Source organism: Giraffa tippelskirchi, chromosome 3, assembly GCF_054371585.1.
Source record: "Giraffa tippelskirchi isolate mGirTip1 chromosome 3, T2T-mGirTip1v1.2.pri, whole genome shotgun sequence".
Classification (NCBI taxonomy): Eukaryota; Metazoa; Chordata; class Mammalia; order Artiodactyla; family Giraffidae; genus Giraffa; species Giraffa tippelskirchi.
Window position 1 is genome coordinate 177,769,472 of NC_137277.1, and position 24,498 is coordinate 177,793,969.

At 50.9% G+C, this 24,498-nt stretch overlaps 2 protein-coding genes and 1 long non-coding RNA gene across 5 annotated transcripts in view; 2 read left to right on the forward strand and 1 right to left on the reverse strand.

The window, feature by feature from the left end:
* YARS1 (tyrosyl-tRNA synthetase 1) overlaps positions 1 to 12,538 on the forward strand; it is a 31,630-nt gene extending 19,092 nt beyond the window's left edge. Inside the window, exons 6-13 of the mRNA XM_081585782.1 lie at positions 1,969 to 2,061; positions 3,934 to 4,069; positions 4,547 to 4,632; positions 7,369 to 7,504; positions 8,701 to 8,798; positions 9,655 to 9,848; positions 10,377 to 10,518; positions 11,688 to 12,538. Of these exons, the coding sequence (XP_081441908.1) occupies positions 1,969 to 2,061; positions 3,934 to 4,069; positions 4,547 to 4,632; positions 7,369 to 7,504; positions 8,701 to 8,798; positions 9,655 to 9,848; positions 10,377 to 10,518; positions 11,688 to 11,798 (996 nt within the window). The 3' untranslated portion in view covers positions 11,799 to 12,538. The remainder of the gene's footprint in view (positions 1 to 1,968; positions 2,062 to 3,933; positions 4,070 to 4,546; positions 4,633 to 7,368; positions 7,505 to 8,700; positions 8,799 to 9,654; positions 9,849 to 10,376; positions 10,519 to 11,687) is intronic.
* A 278-nt stretch (positions 12,539 to 12,816) lies between these two features.
* The window catches only part of NHSL3 (NHS like 3), a 28,278-nt gene continuing 16,596 nt past the window's right edge, over positions 12,817 to 24,498 (reverse strand). For 2 of the 3 annotated variants that reach the window (XM_081585779.1, XM_081585780.1), the window contains exons 2-7: positions 19,235 to 19,405; positions 19,094 to 19,149; positions 18,672 to 18,795; positions 18,004 to 18,120; positions 15,378 to 17,897; positions 12,817 to 14,943 (exon numbers count right to left, since the gene is read on the reverse strand). In XM_081585779.1, coding sequence (XP_081441905.1) covers positions 14,921 to 14,943; positions 15,378 to 17,897; positions 18,004 to 18,120; positions 18,672 to 18,795; positions 19,094 to 19,149; positions 19,235 to 19,405 — 3,011 coding nt within the window. In that variant the 3' untranslated portion in view covers positions 12,817 to 14,920. Of the gene's footprint in view, positions 14,944 to 15,377; positions 17,898 to 18,003; positions 18,121 to 18,671; positions 18,796 to 19,093; positions 19,150 to 19,234; positions 19,406 to 21,401; positions 21,517 to 24,498 lie in introns of those variants that run through there. The other variant, XM_081585781.1, reaches the window with a different exon arrangement.
* Positions 17,084 to 21,328, forward strand: LOC145543643 (uncharacterized). Its single transcript, XR_014080926.1, has 2 exons — positions 17,084 to 17,550; positions 18,393 to 21,328. It is a non-coding gene; the product is annotated as an uncharacterized LOC145543643 (long non-coding RNA).

Consider the following 24,498-nt stretch of genomic DNA (forward strand, 5'->3'; position numbering starts at 1 on the left):
TTTACTGTCTTTTGTTTGTTTGTTTGTTTGGTAGGTTTTTAAAGAATATTTATTTGGCTGTATTGGGGTCTTATGGGCTTCCCTGGTGGTTCAGCAGTAAAGAATCTGTCTGTAATACAGAAGATGCAGGTTCCATCCCTGGGTCAGGAAGTTTCCCTGGAGGAGGACATGGCAGCCCACTTCAGTACTCTTGCCTGGAGAACCCCTTGGACTGAGGGAGAAGCCTGGCAGGCTACAGTCCATAGGGTTACAAAGAGTTGAACATGACTGAAGTGACTAAGCACGCACACATGCACATTGGGTCTTAGTTTAAACATGTGAATCTTTGTTGTGGCAGGTGGGCTCAGTAGTTATGCCCCGGGGCATGCGGGACCTTGGTTTTCCATCCAGAGTTCAAACTCTGAACTTGTATCCCCTTCTTTGTTCCTTTGTGTTTTAGTTGGATATTATCTGTTGACTTTTCTTCCATGTTCATTAATCCTGTCTTTTGTTAAATACATCCAGTATTGTACTGTGCCATTTTAGAACTTCCATTTGTTTTTGTTTTTTTTTTAATAGACTCCAGTTCTCTTTTATATTTCTCCATCTTTTATCCATTTCATTCATCTTTTCCTTTATTTCTTTTAACACACCAATTATAGTTATTCTGACATCCTGATCTGCTTATTCTAGTATCTGGATTGTTTCTGTGTCTGCTTTTATTGACTGTTTCCTCTTGTCTGTCAGTCACTTTTTTTCTGCTTCCCATTTCTTGTACCTTTTTATTGTATCAGGGACACCATAAATATGCTGTGGTTGCTCTGGATTGTGTATACAGAGTGCTGTGTATTCTGTAGGCTATTAAATGACTGATTCATCACCTTGATCCTGTCAAGGGTGGATTTTAGGCTTTGTAGAATAGGTCTATTTCAGTTTGCTCTTACTCCTATGAGGTAAACCTTATCTTAGGATGTGGCCTTTCTGGGGTCTCAAACTAAAATGGAATCTCAGGGTATTCACAAAGCCCTCTGTGCTTTGATTGAACCTAAACTTCAACTTCTGCCTCCCCAGCACTGTGCAGCCCCTAAAATTTGCTCAAGTCTCCAACCTTCCAGAGCCTGTTCTCTGCTGGGCTTCCCTATGTCTCTCCGAATTCTGGCACAGTTGTGATTCAGTTAAGAAAGCAATGGAGGGGCTTCCCTGGTGGTCCAGTGGTTAAGAATCTGTCTTGCAACGCAAGGGACACTGGTTTGATCCCTGGTCTGGGAAGGTTCCACATGCCATGGAGCAACTAAGTCTGTGTGCCACAATTCTGAGCCCATGCACTGCAGCTACTGAAGCCCATGTATCTAGAGCTTGTGCTCTACAAGAGAAGCCACCACAATGAGAACCCCTTGCATCGCAACAAAAAGTAGCCCCCACTTGTTGCAACAGGAGAAAGCCTGCATGCAGCAACAAAGACCCACTACAGTCAAATAAATAAAAATTTTAAAAAAAGAAAGCATTGGAGCACTTTGGGATTTTTGGAGGGCCCCTTCACTCTGGAACCCTTTCCAAATCCTTAGCCTCCTTACATCCTCTGTCTCCTCTGCTTAGTCAAGACTGCTGCTCTCTGCTTGGTCTCTTTTTCTCAGCACTCAGTTTGAAAACAAAAATGCTGTCAAGGAGAAAGCCAGGGTGGGTATGGGGTCACCTAGCTTCCCTACTCTCCAGATTTGTAGCCCTACACTGGTTGCTATCTAATAGAGTTGTTTATGGTGGGTAGAGTAAGTCCAGTACATCCAGTCATGATGTAATACTAATAGACAGTAGGGAAAAAAAGTTTTGTTTACATTATGATCACTATTGAAAAGTTATATATTCAATAGAAAAAAGATTGGAAGGCATATATCAAACTGTTAAGTGACAGGCCAGGTTAGATGAGATTGGGGCACTGAGGAGGAATTTATACTAACATCTGCTTTTGTGTGTTTCTTTCTGACTCCTTAGTACCTCCCTGCACTTGGTTACTCAAAACGAGTCCATCTGATGAATCCTATGGTTCCAGGATTAACTGGAAGCAAAATGAGCTCTTCAGAAGAGGTAGGTTACGAGCTCTGACTTGAGACATCTTTAGCAAAAGATGAAGAAATTGAGGACTACAAAGAAAAGTAACCTGGCTAAAATGCACAAATATTTAAGCTACAAGGAATCTTAAGTTATCCAGTTAATTCCAGTGGTTCTTGAGTATTGAAGCAGTCCTGATGGGATCCAGTTATAATTTTTAAGTTTTACTGCTACTAATAAAAAGTACAAGCAAAAGTAGTTTCTTCAGCCATACAGTTACGACAAAGTTCAGCCTTATTAATGAGAAGGCTGCAGTTGCATTTCACCAAGTAACATATTTTTTATTTAATTTTTAATTTATTTTAGAGTATAATTGATTTACAGTGTTGTGTTTCAGGTATATAGCAAAGTGATTTAATTATATATATATATATATATATATATATATATATATTCTTTTTCAGATTTTTTTCCCCACGTAAGTTACCAGTTAGCACTTTGATTCTTATGGTGGTATTTAATATGATGATTTTGAGAAATATGATGTCTTAACATTTAAAAGTCCTGCTTGGGGAAGGTACACTTTTCTTGTGATAGGTTCTGATCACTAAGGGCACAGAATAGAAGAATTGGTAGAACCCAAAGATGTGAAAGTTTGGGTTCTGGGTTCACAAATATGGCTAATCTTTAGAATCACCTAGGGAACTTTTATAAAAGAGTGTGTGTAGAGTAAGGCCCTGTCCTTAGAGATTTTCTTTTTAAATATTTATTTATTTGGCAGTGCCAGGTCCTAGTTGCAGCACATGGAATCTTCGATCTTTGTTACAGCTTGCGAACTCTCAGTCGCAGCCTGTGGGATCTAGTTCCCTAACCAGGGATTGAATCCAGCCCCCCTGTGTTGGGCATACTGATAAAGTGGTTCTGGGGAACAACTCAGGAATCTTACTTTCTTTCACAGCCTACTAGTTGATTCGAATTGAAGTCATTTTTGGACATTCATCTAGTTCTTTAAGTCTGATTTCTAGATGATTCTATTTGGTCACGTTTACCATGCCTTCATCCTAGAAATAGCACCAGCATCAGTTCCAAAACGTGACTGCATCAGAACCACATGGAGAGCTTTTAAAAATGCAAATGCCTGGGTCAACCCCAAGAAATTTTGATTTATTAGCTTTGGGTGGAGCCCAGTACTTTATGTTATTTTAAGCACCCCAGGTGATTCACATCCAGTCCTATGTTGACTGAGCTTGGTAACCACTGGACACAAATGAACATGAGCTCACTCACTCCAAAATAAGAAACAAAGCCTATTGCCCTCTAAAGGACAAAAGCTCTAAATAATACCTGGTGTTGGTGATTGCTGGGAAATGTCTCCTCACACATGGCGGATGGCAGTGTCACTTGGTGTATGCCTGTCGGAAAACAGTTTGGGGCCCAGCAGTGTTTGGTAGCTTAAGGAAGTAATCCTAGAGAAGGCAAGAGGACCTCTGCAGAGAGGTTCATCATAGCATTGTATGTAGTTTGTAAAGATGAGAGCAAATCTGACAGTTTAGAAACTGCTAAATAAATTATATTGTCACTAAAAATTGAGCATATAATACAACATAAAAACTGCAATTGAAGACTAGGTATCCACTCAGAGGTACTTACCATATAGTCCCAAGGACATTTATTCTCCAGATAAAAATTAGCGATGATTCCATATGCTACAAACAAGGCCTGGGAAGAACAGAGAAAAATTAAAATATTTTTATGTAGTATTGTGAGTGGTCCTTGACTCCGATTAATTCTGCTCTTATTAAAGTCATTTAATGTTTACATCTTTGTCCAAAAAATTAAAATACAGATGAGTTGAGCATATTCTCATTTTCAACCACAAGAGGTCCTCCTCTCCTCCCTGGCTTCTAGGAGTCCAAGATTGATCTGCTTGATCGGAAAGAGGATGTAAAGAAAAAACTGAAGAAGGCCTTCTGTGAGCCAGGGAACGTGGAGAACAACGGCGTTCTGGCCTTCATCAGACATGTCCTCTTTCCCCTCAAGTCTGGTAAGATGCTCCCTGTTTTTCTTCTCAGAGTTTAGGCTGAAATAGCAAAACCAGTGCTGGGTTATACCTGTGCCTTGTCGCAGTCTTCCTCCAGAGACTGGCTTCTCTGATTCTCTGCTCTGATTTCTCATATGTTAATGTGTGATTGAAGTGGGGATATCATTGAGATATCTGTGTGTTTGTTACCAGAGTAGGTTCTAAGTGGGGTGTCAGAGTGGGCATGAGTGGTAGAAATGAAGGGGGCAGGCATGTGAAGTAGAGGAATACAAAAGAGATGTAAGACACAATTGTTTCCCCTGAGCTTGGATGCTAGCTGGGTATACAACACTGCCACTGATCCAATTTAAAAAACAATAAAATACTGTATAATTCAGTTTAAAATACATGGCAGAAACTATAAATACTCACACATTTGGGCCAGGGATGCTGACTCGCCATTGTCTGTGAGTTTGTTGGCATGAATCCTTTTTCTTACAGAGTTTGTGATCCTTCGAGATGAAAAATGGGGTGGAAATAAAACCTACACAGCTTACTTGGACCTGGAAAAGGACTTTGCTGATGAGGTAATACCAGAGGAGGATAATCCCCACTGAACTCATTCTGACAAACCTCTCCGTGTGGTCTCACCAAGTTTCTCTCTGCCATAGGGCTCTGTCATGATGATCTCAAGGCTGTATATTTTGTTAATGGCTCAGATGAGGATTCAGATGGTTCATGGATTAGATTAGCAAATGACAGAAAGCTAGTATGTTGGTGTCTTAATCACTCTCCAAAGGACTTAACCTGGAGTGAAGCACCAAACCCAACAAGATGAGCATTTCAGGTACCAAATCAAGGTTCAGAAAAGAGACACAACTGTAAAAGAACAGAATAGAGAAAAGACCTACTAGGTGCCCATGTGCTTGACACCATGCTAGGGGCTGACATTACAAAGAGGATTAAATCTTCATGAAGCTCATAGTCCATGGGAGAGGATGACATGTAAATAAATGTCACTGGTTACTATACCATGTGTACATGGTCCAGAAATAGAACGGGAGGAAGTGACTAACTGGCTGGCTGGGAAAGCTCTGTGGTGGGGATAGCGTTCACACACTGTCTCACTCATTAGGGGTTCTTCAGGGAACCTTTGAGGGAATTCATTGTGTGAGACATGGTAAGAGGAAGCAGTGTGGTATCTAGGGTACTCACAAGTTTAGATTTAGAGTCTGACTGGAGTCTGCAAGGCGAGGGGGCCACTGTGGGAGAGGAAGACAGGGCCAGATGATAAAGGAAACGAGTAATGACAGTGTATATAGTGGATGAAATGGGGGTCTTGACTGGCTCTGAACATGGGCTGAATCAGCAGTATGACAGGGCTGTCAGAAATGTTCATGAGGTCTTGGTCTCATTGTCAGAAATGTAGAATCCAGACCGGGGAGTTGATCATTCAGTTCTCCAATGTTCTGAGTACCTTTGGGTTGTATTGGACTTTTTGTGAGGATTTTTGGCAAATCTCACAAAAATAAATTTTGAAATGTTTATTTGACAATCTGGAGTGTATTGATGGGGAGAGGAAGGATGCCGTGATAGGAAACAGGTTGCAAACCAGGTCATAAAGCACAAGTTGGAAGAACTGGGCATGCTGAACTGGAATTCAATTATGTGTTCACCTATCCTCAAACCCAAGAAGGACTCTCCTGAGTTAGGGGTGAGGTTTCTTCCTGTGGCAACAGAGGGCTGAACCAGGACTGCAGATGCACACTGCAGGGAGGCTTGCGTAAGCTTGAAGAACTTTGTAATGACCTCAGTTGTGGTGATGGACAGGGCTGCCTTGCCTGACTTTGCATTCCCCATCACTGAGGTGTTCAGGCAGAGGCCAGAGGACCACTGGAGGCAATGTCATGTGAGGGTTTGAGCGTCCAGTGGAAGAAAAGACTTAGTGACCTCGGAGTTCTGAGGTTTCCTTCAGGCCCATTTTTTTGACATTTGGCAGCTGTTGCTCTGAAACCCTCTGTCTGCAGCCTGAGGCAGGCCACAGAACCCATATTCAGCTCTTCAGCCTCATGAGCAGTCCTTTGTGGGAATGATAAGAAGGCTTCCCTGGTGGCTCAGATGGTAAAGAATCTGCCTACAAAGCAGGAGACCTGGGTTCAATCCCTGGGTTGGGAAGATCCCCTGGAGAAGGGAATGGTTACACATTCCAGTATTCTTGCCTAGAGAGCCCCATGGACAGAGGAGCCTGGCGGGCTATAGTCCATGGGGTCGCAGAGTCAGACACAACTGGGCGACTAACACTTTCACTTTCTTTCACTAAGAAGAAATAGAAGAAATGTTTCTGAACAAACAGCCTGACAACATAACTAGCTGCACTTCCTGTGATGGTAGACATGTTCTTATCTGCACGAATACAGTTGCCACTGGCCACATGTGACCAGTACAACAGAGGAACTGAATTCTAACTTACATTTAAGTATCCACATGCGGCTTGTGGCCACCATATTGGACAGTGCAGGTCTAAAGCTGTTATTTTGTTAAAAAGGAAGGACTTCCCTGGTGGTCCAGTGGTTCGGACTTGGTTCTATCACTTCTAGAACCAGGTTCAACCCCTTGTCAGGGAACTAGATCCCACATGCTACACAGTGTGGCCAACAACAACAAAAACACCATTCCCGAGAAAATAAAGGAGTAGCATCAGAAACAGAAGCATAGGTGGTTGTTTTATTACATGTATTCATACCTAAGGGACATCTGTCAGAATACCTTAGAAGATCCTTTCGGGCCAGATTTAGGATGTAAAGGTTCTAGTCATGGGACACGAGAAGGAAAAATGGAACTGCTGAGTTCCTAACCGTGTGCTAGCACTACTCATCATTTTCACCCACTTTAAGTGATTTAATCCTCATTCCAACTCTGGAGATACAAGTATTGTTATTTTCATTTTTTTTTTAAGTGAAGAAGCCAAAGCTCAGAGAGGGTAAGTGCCTAGTTTGAGGTCACCCAGCTAGCTAGGACTCTCACCCCAGGTGATCTAACTCCAGAGCCTGACTAATTAGAAACATTTAGCCTCTAAAAACTCTCAAGTTAGTATGGAGTTCAGTGTCAGAAGACCTAGGTCTCTGACAAACTAGATAACCTTTTGAACCTGTGTCCCCTTGTCTGCTCTGCCAGCTTCACACGGTTGTTCTAAGGTTCGAGTAAGACTCTGCTGGGAAAACACCGTGCATTCTATCCATACAGTTTTCTTAGTAGATCCAGGTGTCCTGTACCCCATTCAGCTGTTCCAGTGCCCCTTCTCACCCGGCCTTGTACACTTGCAGGTTGTACACCCTGGAGACCTAAAGAATTCTGTTGAAGTTGCCCTGAATAAGTTGCTGGATCCCATCCGGGAAAAGTTTAATACCCCTGCTCTGAAGAAACTGTCCAGCGCTGCCTACCCAGATCCCTCAAAGCAGAGTAAGGCCAGCTGGGGAGGGGCTTGGGGAGGGGGGCTGTGGGGGGTGCTGACGTGAGAGGGCATGAGAGACATGTAGAGAGCCTGTCAGTGCCTCAGAAAGGCGTTTGTGTTCACTTCAGGCCCAAGAAGCCAGGAGAGTCTGAAATGCAACAATGTCATGCCCCATTGACTGCTGGAATGGAAAACTCCAGTCATCTTGAATTTGGTTTGGTCGGTGAAGTCCAAGGGAAAGTCGCTCAGTTGTGTCCGACTCTTTGCGACCCCATGGACTATACAGTCCGTGGAATTCTCCAGGCCAGAATACTGGAGTGGGTAGCCTTTCCCGTCTCCAGGGGATCTTCCCAACCCAGGGATCGAACCCAGGTCTCCCACATTGCAGGCGGATTCTTTACCAGCTGAGCCACAAGGGAAGCCCGGTTTGGTCGGTACCATGAAGCAATTTTGCTGTTGCTTTAGTCGCTGAGTCATGACTGACTCTTTTGCATCACCATGAACTGTAGCCCCACCAGACTCCTCTGTCCATGGGATTTCCCAGGCAAGAATCCTGGAGGCGGCTGCCATTTCCTTCTCCAGGGGATCTTCCCTACTCAGGGATTAAACCCACGTCGCCTGCATTGGCAGGTGGGTTCTTCACCGCTGAGCCACCTGAAGCAGTTATACCCTGCTGTACCAACACTGCCGTCAGTGCTGGTGTGAGACATATGCTTTGGTCCTTTCACGAAATCCACGTCTTCAGTTAAGGAGAGAGGTTGCGTTAGACCCTGAGGCTGACGTAGCTGCTCAGGCAGGGCCTGCACAGCTCCTTAGGGAAGTCGATCTAGATTCACCCAGTTCCCTTCTACGTGCTCCTGACTGGCTCTTAGTTGACCAGCCATGTAGCCACGAAGCTGAGATGTTAACACTGATAGTCTTTGTGGCGGCCTCCCAGAAAAGGCGCAGTACTTACATATGGAACGTGTGAGTGGCGGCAAAGCTACACTAACCCCTCCTCTCCCCTCCAGCCCAATACCTGAGGGAGAGAGAGGTGAAATCTGGCACGTCTCTTCTCAACAGCGGCTGCCTCTGTTTTAATTCAGTGGGTGGATTCTGGGGATTCTGCACTAAGTCCTGCTCGTGTCCTCATTTGAGGGCATCAGCAGCTGACCTGTCGTGGGAAGGAGGAGAGCTCTGAGCCTTGGGTTCTTCTCATCCCCAGAGCCAGCTGTCAAAGGCCCTGCCAAGAATTCGGAACCAGAGGAGGTCATCCCATCCCGGCTGGATATCCGCGTGGGGAAAGTCATTAGTGTGGACAAGGTACTCATTTTCCACCATGTCCTGGAGAGGCAGACAGGGGTCAGGTTTGTCTGCTTCCATCTGGAGGAAACCTGGCCTGGGATGGAAAGCAACATCCCTTAGGTCATACTGCAAGTCAGCACCTAAGCATCCAGTGCGAGGCATCAGGCTTTTCCTCTGGCTATCTCTGGACCTTATGCAACCAAACACAGCCAGGAACTCAGAGTACAGAGTGGGTGTTAGTCAGAAGGAACTTGTTTATCTATCACATCCAGTCTGATGGACTCACCTGGTGTCTCCTAGCTTGTCTGGACTAGCTGCAGGCCTTATCGTTGATCAGCCACTTTGTCCTTCCCTGTCCCCACCCCAGAAATGGTGACAGGAGAAAGAAGGACTTCCTCTTTCCCAGAGCCAGAAAGCTTTGTAACCAGTGGCCTAGGACCAGTGGTCTGGGTATTTTTTTCTCCCAGTATATATTTGCTTTTCACCATATAGACCAACCACCAAAACTACCTTGAAAGAGCTGCTGATGCTCTCGTTTCAGATGGTGAAGCCAGTAACTGTCCCCCATCTTCCAGTCCCCCCCCCAGGACAGGGGTTGATCCAGTGCACATTTGGCCATAAGAATGGCCACCCAGGCACTCCAAGCCATTTTAATCTCTGTTAGAGACTCCTTTTACCTCTAACGCACGTAATTAGCCTCATGTTACTCTAATATGCCTCTTTGGGGCCCCTTCTCATGTCTGCTATCTGACACCTGGAGAGTTAGCTCTAGAAGGTTCCTCTGGGGCACCTGTAGGGAGTGGATGCCCCTTTTTGGAGCCAGAGGGCTCACCAGGCCCCATGATTCTCCAAGACTTGACATCTCTTGTGGCAGCACCCAGATGCAGACAGCCTGTATGTGGAGAAGATTGATGTGGGGGAAGCTGAGCCACGGACTGTGGTGAGCGGCCTGGTGCAGTTTGTGCCCAAGGAGGAACTACAGGACAGGCTGGTGGTGGTGCTGTGCAATCTGAAACCCCAGAAGATGAGAGGAGTCGAGTCCCAAGGCATGCTCCTGTGTGCTTCTGTGTGAGTGATAGCCGGGGGGTTAGAGGGCTTTGGGAGGCCAGGAAGAGGGGGCTGGCCCACATGCTGCCCTTCCACATGCCAGGTGGAGGCCCTGAGAACACTCCCCAAAAGATGATGCACGGAGGAATTCCTTACTGTACAGAAACCGTAGATGAAGCACTTTACCTAAAGTTAACTGTATTAAAATAGAAATGGAAGATTCAGAGCTATGTGCATGCTCGAGTCTCTCTACTAGTAATGTGTGAAGCCAGGATTCAAACCCAGTTCATTGGCTATTATGTCATATCCCTTAAAAGCCCAAATTTTGGAATCTCTCCTGACATAGGATTTCAGTTGAGCCCTGGTTGACCCAGTGCTGGTAATGTCCAGAGATGTGGTACAGCAGTGAGGAGCTCCTGGGGCTCTGGTGTTGAGGGTACCCTGAATCCCATTAGAGCCCCTGAGGTAAAGGCCCCAGTGCTTTGGCCTCCACGGCGGCTGAAGGCCATCCATGGCCTCACTGTCTCATTGTCCTGTGTGTCCTTCCAGAGAAGGGGTAAACCGCAAGGTTGAGCCTCTAGACCCTCCTGCAGGCTCTGCTCCTGGTGAGCGAGTGTTTGTGAAGGGCTATGAGAAGGGCCAACCGGACGAAGAGCTGAAGCCCAAGAAGAAAGTCTTTGAGAAATTGCAGGTAACAAGCTGCCCTTTTCCCAGCTGGGCCTTCCTGCATCTAAGCCCCTCTCTTCCTTCATTCCAGCCGTCTCCCATGGGCCCTCATAGGTACTGAGCACTGACAGACTGTTAGAGGCATCGTGTGAGGGACTGGAGATGTTTCCTTGTTAGATCTTCAGTCTATGATGGGAGATGATCCCCAGTTTATCTGGCAAGGCCACACAGGGTCACCGGAAGTGATAGAGCCAGGATCAGAGCCCTCCTGGAGTCCTTGCCCAACCTGGTGTGAGAGCACTGATTCTCAGAGCACTGACTCACGTCACCTGTCCAGAATCCATTCATTCATTCAGCACCTGTTGAGTCCTTAACATGTATGTCTGGCACTGTTCTAGGTGCTAGGGCTATATCACTGCATAAAGCAGCAGAGATTCACTCTTCTTGTGCAGCTAAGTCACTGCACGTGTGACTTTATCTAGTTAATACTTCATTTCCTCAACAGACAAGTGTTTCTGGAGGGCTTTTAGAATGGTTTCTACCTCTCCGAGCTCCTGCACGGAGGAGCTTTGTCCACTCCCTCCTTTCCTAGTTTCCCAGGCTGGTTTTTTGAATCAACTTATTTTTTTCTGGCTATAAAATAAATTTTCATTGTAGAAATGTCTAAAATGTAGGGAGAACAAAAATAACATCTATAATTTTACCTACTGGTTCTGAAACATGTCATTAGTGATTGGTTTCCTTCTGGACTTTTTTTATGTATAGTGATAATGTGTTTATATTGGTAGTTTGAGTCGTACTATATGTTTATTCTTTTTTTTAACTTTATGCCTCAAAAATTTACCCATCTTCTTAAATATTGAGGAGCGAGAATCATATATATATAGTATAGTATCATAATGATCATTTTATCCAAAACCTTATTTGGACATTGAGGTTGTTCTCAGATTTTCACTTAGAATGCTACAGTAGATGCATTGTACCAGTTCTTTGTACTTATTCATGATTATTTTCTTAAACTAAATTCCTAAAGTGAACTTACCTTAGGCAAATGATAGGAGATGAAAGCTTTTCACAAACGGCTCTCTTAGAGAAGCTGAGTCACCTTACACTACTAGTAGTATAAGAGTCTGTTTTCTTGCAGTCCTGCCACCATCACTATAATCACTTTTTTTTGTTATTTTTCTTGCCCAGGCTGACTTTAAAATTTCTGATGAGTGCATTGCACAGTGGAAGCAAACCAACTTCATGACCAAGCTGGGGTCCGTCTCCTGTAAATCGCTGAAAGGGGGGAACATCAGCTAGCCAACCTGGTGTCTTCCTCCCTTCTCTCATCATCCTTAGTCATCTGCTGTCTCCTTAATTTGCTCCGTCTATCACCTGCTTACCCATCTCCCAGGACACTGAAGCAGGACGTTCAGGACTCCTTTAGGCACAAGACTTGGTGAGGAGCAGCTCAGCCTCCCTAGGATCCAGGAACACCCTGTCTGGCTGTAGGGAGAGGCTGACCTAGGGAGTGATGGGGGCAGGGCAGCACAGGGAGTCCAGCCCTACCTTCTTCCCTTGGCAGCTGATCTGACAAATCTGGTTTCAATATAACGTAACTCAGAAAAGGTTTATGGCATAATCCTTCTAATTTGAAAAATATTGGTTTCCAGTTTTCCTAGAGTTATCACAGCAGCCATGTCTCTGGCTGGGATCTGGTGCCTGAACCGGGCTAATTACAGCCTCTCCCCAACAGGAAACTGTGGGATTTGAAAAGGGGAGGGAAGGGAAAACAGAGAACCTAGTGGTCTACCAAGTGGCTGGCAGCTTCCCCCAAGCATGCCAACTCTGAGGCTTGGCGCTGGGGGGCAGGGCCTGCCCCAGGGCTCCTGGAATGTCCTTTGATCATGCTAGGTGGGGACACTCCCTGAACCAGCTGTGTGTTGTTGGATGGCACAGGCTGGTTTTTTCTTCGGGGAGGGTGGGGTACTTCTCCATAAGCCATCTCAGAACCACTAAATGTCGCTGTCATAAATTCAAATAAAATATCTGAACAAGGGTGCCTGGATGGGACCTGTCTATGAACTGGACCAACTCAGGAGAGAACACAGTGTAGCAGCTTCTGGGCTCCTCACCCTGCCTAGGGCTGCATGTATCTTGGACTTTTGAAGCAGTAATGGGGACATGGGTGGACTGGGCTGGACAGCAGATACCTTGACTTTCCCTTTAGCTGTGTTGAGCAGAAAAGGCTCGCTTTGGGGTCCAGAACATTTTCCTTTCTAAATGTGGGTGCAGACCACCACCCTGACCCTCTCCATTAAGAAGCAGCAGCCACAGCCAAGTTTTAATCATTTAATTAACACCTTTGAATGAAACCCACACAGAGTTTTTCCATGTGTCTCACTTCGGCTTCAGGGCAGAGGGAACAGATTGTGTATAGACATATCAAAGACTCAAAAATTTAAAGAAATATATATATATATATATATACTTCTCTCTCTAACATTTTTATGGAAATTAAAAATCAGAGGCTTTTGGTCTCCATGTGCACTAGGTCAAGTTCATTTACCCCAGAGGACAAAGAAGGATTGCCTCTTGGGAGATCCTCCCTTCTCCTTTCAACTCGGTCCCACCCAGTGGGGAAACAAGCTCAGAGGACTAACTGAAGATAAGCAGTAACAAAGAGAGGGGAGGGAAAGAGGCAGAAGGTGGGCTCCCTCCCACCTCCAGCAGCTCTGCGGCTGCTGCCTAGGCCTGATGTGGAAGCTTTGGCCTGGTCCTAGTCCCTCATTCCCAGGAGGTTGATCAGGAGCTCTGAGCAGAGCTGGTTTACCGACTGTCTTCCCCATCTTACTGGGCAGGCACAACACATCCCCAGCGGGCAGGGAAGGACACTGGTTTATAGCTACAAAGAAGATGGTAGTGAGAGAGGGCCAGAGGAATCTGGGCTCTCCCACTACATCCCCTGTGTTTCCAGCTCTTGTTCTGGGAGAGGGTCAACCTGTCTCCTGGGTGAAGAAGCAGCTAAAAAGGTTCCTTATCCAGCTCAAGCCTGAGTCACTGTTGAAGAAAGAAGATGAATACAGAAAGGGCAACCCTGGTGACAGCCACACTGCAGCGGGAGGAAGCACCAGGGTTACTCCCGTGGAGCCACGGAGGAAACTAGCTTACCAACATAGGTGGCACAGGTTGAAAATGGAAAGATCGGTAAGATTCCTGGAGATCAGTAGCAGAGACCAACATCTATGCGGGGAACCGCTCAGCCCGCCCCTAGGAGCGCCAAGTGCCCCCGCTTTGACTAGGGAAGAGTCTGGAATAGATGCACCTTTGGCTTCCCATCCTGTCACTCAGTGTCAGCCCCTCCAGTGGAACCACCTGCACTAACAGGCAGCTGCAGAAAGGACGTGCACAGAGCAGAGTAAAGAAAGGATAAAATCCATAGGGCCAGGTCCCGGCCCACTGCCCAAAGAAGCTCTTCCCTGCCAGCCCCAGCCCCAGCCTTTCATCCATGTCCTCAGTACTTCTGCCAAGCTGAAAGGGACCCTGCTCTGCCACGGCCCATGGGCTCCTGCCTCTAAAGAGTCATGCTCGCCCACCCCAACCTGATCAAGTGAAATGGGGCCAAGTGACCCATGACATGACTCCCTGCTCTGTTCTCAGAGGGCAGAGTGAGCCTCCCTTCTGGTGTTCTCCACTACCCATTTGGACCTTGACAGGCTCCCACTTCCTGTCCCCTGCATGAAGCACCTGGCAGAACTAGAAGGCAGGAAGCTGGCTGGTGGTAAGTTGAGGCACAGGGGGGGCTAACCCTCGCTGTACCTTTTGTGCTTTGGAATGCCACAGCCCCACTCCTGCCTCCAGCCTGGAGAAGCCTGTGGGAATACAACTTGCCTACCTCCAAGAACTAAAAGGAGCAAACTGGATCAGAGCGGGTGGGGGACAGGTTAGTCCCAGCCATGGGCTGGCTGCTGGGGACTGATGCTGCTGCCATGTAAACAGGCCCTTGGAATGTGGCTTCACGGGCCCTGGGGGATGGACATGCGGCCACTTTGCAAAAGTGCTTTGATTCGGGACTACAACATGTGCATGATTTGGATATGAAAAGAAAAAAAAATGAGGTGCTCTGGTCCCCCATCTCTGTGACCAGCAGGGGGCGCAGACATCCACTCCCACCAGCTACCTCCTCCAAGATGAGGCTAAGGCCAAGACTGAAGCGGCTGCTGCCAGAGGTGAGTCCATTCAGGAAAAGGCATGAGAGCTGGGTGACTTGGAGGACAGGATCCACACAGGCTTGCATAAATACCGAAGACCGTGGAGGTTAAGGCTGCAGGCGCCCCCCATTAGGTTAAGTGTCTGCCGTATCCTCTCATCCTCGGAGCCGCTCAGGTCCCTGAGAATGTATTCCTGGGATGGGTCAGCAGTGCCAGCGAGGTGTCTGGTGGTCAGACCAGCTCTTTCTGTGGGTCTGCGGAGGGCAAACAAGGGACACTCAGCCAGGGGCCCCCAAGTTTGGTTCTGGCCACTAAGAGCCCAGGGCACATCCTCACCCCCTCACTTTACTTACCGTGCCAACAGCACGGGGCTCGATATTTTACAAATGCTCCCTCTGCCTCTATAAAGTATCACTCCTCAACACTTCACAGTGAGGAACTCAAGGCCAGGATGGGTGGATAAAATGGCAGAGCTGGAGTTCAAACTCAGTAGGTCTGACTCCAGAGACCCTCATACCAAACTCCTTCAATGGAGCTCATCGGAGGTGACAGGTCACCCTTCCCAGACACCCTGAGACCAGAAAAACCTTCAAGATCCAAGAGCAAGTCCCTAAGGGCAGGACTTCCGCTACCTGTGTCCCATGACCAGTGCTGGACTCAACACCCCACCCCTCCCAGCCCACTGTACCTGTTGTACCGGGCGGGCCCAGCTTCTGCTCCTCTGGGCCCACCAGCTGTAGGACACTTCCATTCTCTGCCAGCTCCTCCTTAGTCCTGTCCTCAGCATGGGGGAGCCCGTTGGTGGGAGGCGCAGTAAGGGGCTCAGCCCGAGGAAAGCTGGGGGAGGTGGGAAGGGGAACGCCCCCAGAAGGCTTGCGAGCCACGGGCGGGGGGGCCTTAGGTGGCTTCTTTGGGGCCTGGGGTGGCCGTTGCTCTGAGATGCTCCTTAGTTCAGCTACCAGGTTCCGCTGGAGGTCAGCCTGGGTCTCCGGGGACACAGGCCGCTCCAGCTGCAGCTTCTTCGTGCCCTTGGAGAAGATGAAGCTGGCCGTAGAGGCAGGGGACCGTGGCTCTGCCTCAGGTGGTCCATTGGGCTGGGCACCCACAAGGCCCGCGCTGACAGCCATGTTAGAGGCCTTGAGCCGAACAGCCGCGTGGAGCCCTGAGGCAGACGCAGGGCTGGCCCGCCCTGAGAGGGCCCTTCGGAGTGGCTTCTGGGGGGGCGATGGCCCTGATCCTGGATTTGGAGCCCCCGTGGGAACGCCCACAGAGCGCAGCCGAACCGTCTGCAGGAGTGAGGGTGTGACCAGGGGTGCGCTGGCATCTTCCCGGGGAAGGCCCCCACCCTTGCTGCAGCCCACTGGCTCTTTCCGAGGGGCCTTGGCCAGAAGCCCTGCGACAGAGCCGGCAGCAGGTGGGGCTGGTGGGGCTGGAGGAGGGTCTGGGGTACCAGAGGGCTGGCTCTGGAAGGAGACAGCAGCTAAAGAGGCCTCCGGGAGGGGTGAAGGGCCTGCAGGCTCAGGGCTAGCCACAGAGAAAAAGGCTTCCTCGGGTGGTGGGAAGTCAGCCATGGACAGGTCCTGCTCCTCTGGGGTAGGAGGTGGGGGAGGGGGCCAGTTGGGATCTTGGAGGGGCTCCTCAGCGGTCTCCGGGGCAGACAGGGCCCCCTCAACCACCTCTGGCTTCTTAGTGGGGGGTGGGGGTGGGTGATAAGATGGGGGTGGGGACGGAGGGGGTGACTGGTCTTTGGAGGCAGCAGGAGATGCCTGAGGTGGGGTCAAGGATGTCTGGGGAGTGGGTGGGGACTCAGGACTGGCAGCGGTGGTAGAGACGGACCCAGGGACTACAGCAGGAACGAGGGCAGCTTGGTTTGAACTCTTGGGCTTAGAGGGAGGTGGGGAGAACGGGGCGGCCACCTTGGGGTGAGGAGGTATGACAAACCTGTCACCCAGGGCGGTCGACATGTGTGGACCAGAGCGGTCTGAGGGTGCTGGATCAGAGGAAGAGGAACACAGAGACGTGAGGGAGGAGGAGACGGAGGCCCCAGGCGATCGAAGGGAAGTGACACGTCCTGGTTTGGGGGGCTGGGCCTTGCCTGGGGAAGCAGGGGCCCCTGCTAGACCCTTGGGAGGGAGGGTAGGGGTACCACTTTGGCTCGAGTATCCACTGGAGGGTGAGAGTGTCCGTTCCGGGGAGCGTGGGGGGCGCCGGGAGCCACCCGGAGACAAGCCAGACACCCAGCCGCCTGCGGAGCTGGGTGGACAGGGCGGAGCCGCCATCCCTTCCGACCCTCCAGTGGTGGGCGGCCGGGGAGGCTGCAGCTGCTGCTTCCGCTCCGGCTTGGGAGGCAGCCCCAAGGGCCCATCAGGGACAGCTGAGCTGCGCTGATGGAGCGAGTGGGTCCGGCGGGGAGGCGGCGGGGGCCGCTTCAGCTTACGTAGGGACACGCTCCGGCCAGACAACTGGCTCCCGCTTCGAATGCTGACAGTGTCCGAGGCTTCCGCCGTGCTGCCCCCGCTGGGAGAGCCCCTCCCACTGCCCCCCTGGGGAGGGGGCGCCACGCTGCTGTTGGCCACGGAGCCCTCTGGCCGGCCCTCAGAGCCACCCTTAGAGGAGAGGGTGGAGCCGTCAGACACGATGGTCTCAGAGGACTGAGAGTGGCTCCAGGTGTCGCTGGAGGAGGAAGGGTGGCGGCTGCGGGGTCGCGGGCTGGAGGCCAAGGAGAAGCGGCCCAGAGAGCGGACGGAGGCCGGGCTGGCTGAGAGCAGGCTGCAGCGGCTCAGGGTGCGCAGGCTGCAGCGGCCCAGGGCCACCACGTCCACGGTGGGCGGCAGCACGGCGTGTGGGATCAGCTTCGACAAGTAGGTGGCCTGGGGCGAGATGGACATGGCCGGGCTCAGGGGTTCTGGAGGCCCGGCCCCTCCCGTCAGTCCGGGCACTGCGAGGGACATGGGCCGGGTTAGCGGCGGGGGCCGCGCCCCCGTGGACCGGCCGACGAGCGTGTCATCGCGGTAGATGCGGTCGATGTGGCGCTGCAGCATGGCCTCGGCCCCGGCTTCGGCCTCTGCCTCCAGCGCCTGCAGGGACACCCTGGCCCCCGGCTCCGCGGCCGGGCCTGCCGGACGGCCGTCCACTGTGGGAATGCGTACAGCGTCCCGTGGACCCGGAGGCCGAGGCGTACCTGGTGGCTCACGTTCATTCCGCAGGCCTGGAATGGACCAAGGAGGATGAGGGAGTCAGCTGAGATGTGGGCGGGAGTCAGAGGAGGGGTGGGCCAGGGCTCCCACCCGCAGCCTCCTCAACGGGGTGCTCACCGAGTTCCTTCTGCACGTGCTGCGGCAGTCCCAGCACCGTGCTCCGCCGCTCCCGCCGCCGCCGCCCCGACTTTCCAGATGGTTTGGGAAAGGAGTCGTGGGGCCGGAAAGTGGAGCCTGGGGGCCAGTCCGGGGAGAGAAACTGTTAGAGAAGGTCTTGGGGCACATTCTGCCAAGCACGACTTTTACAGAGTATTAATGAGAGCTCTGCGAAAAAAGATTTCCGCCGTCAAGTAGGCATGGGCAGAACTGGGTTAAAGCTAGATGCTCTTCCCCAAGGTTCTACTAGGTCAGTAATGATAATTTTCATTTAGTGAACACTTATTATGTGTTCTAAACACTTGGCATTCGTTCCCATAAGGTAAATATTCTTGTCCTCCTTTTTATAGAACATCAAACAGAAGCACAGAGAGATAAAGGGTTGGCCCAAGATCACACGGTATCAACAGGAAGCTCAAACCCAGGTTTCTCAACTCTGAACTATCCTGCTTTTCAGTTAATGTTCATCACGAATCTCCAAGAGGACATAGGGTACTATGTTTCCTTAATTCACTGAGTCACAGAGTCTTGGAAAACACTAGATTAGGAGGAAAAGGGAAAGCTGCAGGTGCTGGGTGCCCACCGCCCCCCATCCCTTGGCCAAGAATCCCTGGCTGGTGAGCAGACACCTTTGCGCTGGATCATCTCAGAGCGGATGGAGAGCGCGTCCTCTGCTGTGGAGCTCTCAGCCGTGTAGGACGTGGTCTGGCTGCAGAAGGAGATGCTATCATCATCTGGTCCAGTGCGGGAAGACTGTTAGGGGAAGAAGGATCAGCCCAGAGCCGTGAGTGGGGCTGACCCTTGCCTCCGCAGGCTCCCCCTTTTGAACTTCTGACTCAGATTCATCCCTCCAACCTGCCCCAGTGTCACCTAGCACTGAGCAGCCATCAGCCAGAGCTATCCTAGACCAGCCCTCAGTGGGCAACTAGTCTAGCCTTTCACGATACAGAAAGGAAACAGATCCAGAAAGGTTCAAAGACATACTTGGCAGAGATCAAGTCAAGCAGGGAGGGAGGAATACAGTCAGGACTGAGCTGGGGGCGGGGCGCACCTGTAAGCTCTGGGTGTCTCCATGGTCCCAGGCACCCTTGTGCAGTTTCTGTTTTTCTGAAAGACATCAGAAAGGTATGCTGAGCCAGGCCCCTGACTTTGCAAGCTGAAAGCGTCACTGGAAGGGGAGGGAGGCAGTTACCTTGGTGCTGGAGGGAACGGAGCCCCTCCTGGGCCTGCGTGTGTAGCTCTTCCAGGTGAGGCGGTCGCCCACTGGGGAAGAAGACATTGTCCTGGTGGTCATCCACTACAGACCCTGGCCCCTGGCCGGGCCCTACACTCAGTCGTTTGTCGCTCTCAGCCTTGGCAGAGCCTGGTGGGATGGAGGAGGAAGGAAAGTGAAGCCCAAAGGCATCTGGGTCCTGGGCATGCACAGACACTGCAGCAAGGGCACCCACAGTCCCCAGGGTGCACAGGGCACCTGCCCGGTACAGACTTCTCCTAGTCTGTACTCACAACCCACAGTCCCCAGGTGTACACTCCATACACACAGCCCCCAAGAATTGGGTTGGCTGAAAAGTTCGTTCTGGTTTTTCCATAACATCTTATGGAAAAACCCCCAAATGAACTTTTCGGCTAACTCGATACATATTCAAGCTGTATCCAAGTGTACATGTATCTGAGTACCCACACGACACAAAGGGCCCCATATAGGGGCACATATGCCCACCATATATGCACACAACACCCACAGGCTTTATCCAGTATGTATACAAACAAATAGCATCCAAGTATAACCACATCTGCGTGACCACACCACAGCACACCCAGCCCCCAGGTATACACATGACTCCCACAGTCTCCATTCTGTATCTATGCAAACAGTACCCATTTATACACACAATTGTCACTCAGAGGCCTATGTTAGACACTCCGGTGTACACACAGGCCAGAGCAAATACATTTCTCTTGTCTCCAGATTCTGAACTCCACTTTACAGAAAGACAAACCACCTTTCTGTACACCCCCTTGGCCCAGGTCCAAGAAAAAGACACACGGGACACTGGGAAGGGGTGGGCACTAACACGGGTCATAACTGGATTCCCAGAAGTCCTGGAGTGTGGGCTAAACCAAGGATATGGCCTCCTGGGTCCCCCACTCACCCATGCAGCTGTCCCTTAGTGGAAGGATAGGCAAGGGAGGGGAGAAGATGGACCCCGGCCCCTCCACTCCCAGATGAGGCAGCTCCGGCCTCTCTTGGGGACCAATCCCAGGTATCCCCCTCTACCCGAGGCCCAGGCCCTGATGCCAAGGAGCCAGGGATCCATTACAAAGGATCTTGTTACAGGCCCTGCCCATGGAGGAGCTGGTCATCTAATCCTGGGAATAGGGGGCTGTGTCAGCACTGTGCAGCCCCAGCTCCCCTTTAAATGGAACCCACAACATAAGCAAAAGCTCTGTGAGGGTCACATGACCTTGGCAGCACCTTGTGGAGTGACAGGAACAAAACAAGCCCTTTAAAGGGCCACGCCCCAAGTTCAGGGTCTTCAGTCCAGACACCTGACCTGTCCCTTCCTCCTTCCTCAGCCCATTCCTCAACAGCTGAGCTCCTGCCCAGGGAATCCTCAGGAAACCCACAAGGTCAGAGCTGGAAGCCTCTCTCAGCGATCCTCTCCCTAATCTCCTGAGTTTACAAGTCCATAAACAGGCCCCAAGGAGAAAGGTCTTGCCTAAGGTCACCCAGCAAATCGAAGTCAGAGCCAAGACTAAACTCCAGGTTCCCAGAGGGGACTCCTGAATTATACCCACACTTGGGGGCCATTTGGCGCCCCCCAAAATTCTAATAAGCTCTGGCCCCTACATCTTAATCCAGGCCTGAAAGCCCATATCCTAGAAGAAAGTGGGGAGAGGCCCCTCCCCTCAAAACAAACCCCCAGGCCTTCAAACAGGATTTCCCTGACCTGCTCCCCAACTTCCAGGGTCACTACTTTCCTCTCCACTCTGCTCCCCACCTGCCATCCTCCCACACACCTGAGCCCACCTGGGAGGAGGTGCCCTATCTCTTGGAACTGAAGTACTGGGATGTACCCAGTAAAGTATGAGCACCCCTGGAGGAAGGCAATCCTGCCCGAGGGCTGCAGGCTTCAAGGTCAGAGACACCTAGAGCCACCCTCCGAACAAGCAGAGAGCAGACAAAGGCAGCAGAAGAGCAGTGGACAAAGGCATCGCGGCCGACAAGGCAGTAGGGCCTCATTACCAGCCCCCATCCCATGACCTTCCCTGTCTTCGATCCCCCATCCTACTGAAGGGTCTGGCAAATGGGGGTGTCGGGGACCCCTCATCTAAGCCCCCAAGCCACACCCACTCACCCTTCTTCTTAAAGAGCCCAAGGAGCGCCGGGAGGTGGCGGCCCAGGAACACCACCATGACTGCAGGCGCCACTGGGGCCGTCCCCTATGCTGACCTCTCCAGAACGCCCGGCGATGCCTTCTTAGCCAGAACCCAGCGCTGAGGGGACGAGTCTGCCAGAGCCCAGCTGCAGAGCGCCGGCTCCAGCCAGAGGAGGGGGAGGGGCTGCTCCCAGGTCCTCCTCCCACCTTCGCCACTGATCCCGCCCACCACCGACCCCGCCCCCGAGTGCGCGGCTGGGACAGGAACCCTCCCAGGCTCCAACAGGGAAACTGAGGCCCAGAGTCTCTGAATACCCCGCTCTGGTAGAGGCGATGACTAGGAGGGTCAAAGATAGTCAACTCCAGGGGCCGCCCACTGCGCCCCCCTACCCCCCACCCCGTTCCCAAGTCTTTCTAAATAGTCAGGAGCCACAGCTAAGGCAAGGGTCCCACCTGCCAGATGGGAGGTGGAAGAGCCACTAAACTAGACTTGGCATGATGCCCAGCCCCAAGTCCTCCTGGCTGGCGAGGGTGCTTCCCTGGGGAAGGATCTCAGAGCAGGCAGCGGCCAGGCGGAGGCTCAGGACTGCCTGTGGGGATGGCAAAGCCACTGGCAGAGGTTCTGGAGGAGTGGGAGCTAGCCCAGGACACATGCTGGGAAGCCAGGGAGACACCCATCATGGTAGCAGGTGCTAACAGCCCCTCCTGTGTGTGTTCAGCCCCAGGTTTTCCAAAGGACTGTTTTCCCACTTGGGTGATATGACATCAGCAACCCCACAAGGAAGCACTGTGAACTCTGCAAGGCCACACAACAGTGGCAGGCCTTCCACACAAACTTCTTGCTCCTCCTGCCCAGGATCCTTCCCACTGGTCTCACTCTGTGACTCAGTGACTCTGCTGGATCACCAGGCAAGGAGAACAGAATTAGCCAAGAAACAGCTCATAGATGAGGGCAGTAAGAGTGGGGGCAGGAAGGCACTTGCAGGGAACTCAGGTCCAGGTTCAAATCCAGCTCCATCACATACAAGTCACGACTCCTTATGGAAACAAGGCCAATAACTACTCTTGTAAGACATTTATTTAATCAGCAAATATTTATTAAACTAGTACTAGAGGCTATAGCTAATGAGAGAATTTTTACCTTGTTCACCAGTGTATCTCTAGTGTCTGGCACATACAATGAGTTCAATAAATATTTGATGAATACATGAATGAGGTGAACTAGCAGAATAACTTCAGATAGTGAAGGCTGAGGAGCTGTGACAGGAAGTGCTTAACTTGAGGGAGCATCAAAGGAAAGCCATGGGAACCAAGACCTAAAGAATGAGAAGGAGCCGCCCAGGCCAAGTGCTGGGCACAGAATCTTCTAGAAAGAGGCAACAGCAAGCCTAAAGCCTTGAGGCAGGAGTGGTGGGGTGGGTTTCCCAGAACAGAAAGGAGGCCAGTGTGGCTGGAATATGGTGAGCAAGGGAGAGAAAAGACAGCAGGTGAGAAGAGGCAGAAGCTAGGTCAGGGAGGGCCCCGTAATCACTGGCAGGGTCTGGATTTTATTCAAAGAACTCCAAGAGGGCAGTACTAAAGGTTAAACTGAGTATTGACAGTGTTAAAAGAGATTGCCCCTGGCAACTCCAGAAAGAGTAGCTAGCTGAGGGACTTCCCTGGAGGTCCAGTGGTTAAGACTCTGTGCTACCACTGCAAAGGACACAGGTTCAATTCCTGCTTAGGGAACTAAGATCCTGTATGCCATGACAGGCGGCTCAGCCGAAAGAAAGAAAAAAAGAGTAGCTGAGACTGTGGAAGAAAAGGTCTCTGAACCATAAAGTGCAGTCCCCCAAACTCACCTGAGGACACCCCTCTCTCACAGCACCTCTCTCTCTCTCTCTCTCTCTGAGTCCCTAGAGTTCTAAGAATTCACAGTGGCTCCCATGCCGTAAGATCCTTCTGCTGGTCCTCCTCCACTTGTTGTGCCACTTCTCACTGACCACTCACACAAACAGCTGAGCCATCCCTCTCCGGAGAACAAAATTCTGTGGGGCTACATAGTATATATCCACAGATCACTGAAATCTAAACAATGCTTTTAAGAAGTAGACTTTTTTTTCCCTTTGGCTGCACTGTATAGCTTGCAGGATCTTCGTTCCCTCACCAGGAGTTGAACTCAGGCCCCAGCAGTGAAAACCCAGAATCCTAACCACTGGACCACCAGGGAATTCCAAAGAAGTGGGCATGTTTATCTCCACTTGACAGATGAGGATAATGGACATCAGAGAGGGGAAGCATTATAATAAAGCTGGTAAATGACGGGGCAGCATTGGCACTCAAGACCACTTGAATCCAAAAGCCATGTTCTGCCCGCTGTGCCAGCTACAAACCTGATCTCCTCTCTGAAGAAGCGGAGATCACCCCCACAGATGGGAGGTTTCTTGGCCACATCGTCCACTCTTCCCTCCCTCTTAGGCCAGACCCATTTGCCCCTCTTATGAGTCCCACTCAAACAGAAAAGAGCAGTAGACTGACACTTGTAGGGTGATTAACTCATGCCACGCACCATGCCAGACACTGGTGGAAGGCAGTCTCTGCCCTCTCGGATCTGACAACAGTCCTTTGAGGTAGGTACTCAAAGGTACTTTCCTGGTAACTGACCTGTGAGGCTCAGAGAGCCAGGAGACTACCCAAGCTCTGGCTGGCCCCAAAACTGGAGCCTTCAACCCCGCAGGGCCAAGTCATGCTCAGCTTCCCCCAACCAGGGAAACTAAGGGCTGAGCTCTGCTAACTCAGGGGCGGGGGTGGGGCCGGGGGGAGCATCAGCTCGTGAAGGTCCCAGGCCTGCAGCCTGCGGTCAGGGCCACAGCTACAAATTCCCCAGTCTGATCCAAGGCTCTTACACTCGATAACATCTGGTTCCCCCAGCAACACCCTGTCCCCAACCAACTGTGGCTTGGCCAGGGCCGAAGCCACTCTGAGCCACTTCAGGCACAGGTCAACACACCTGTAGCTCCTCTGGGGAGAGGCTCAGCAAGCCGAATCTCGGGTGGAGAGCATGCACCTCTCCAAGAAACTGAGGCCCAGAGGGAGT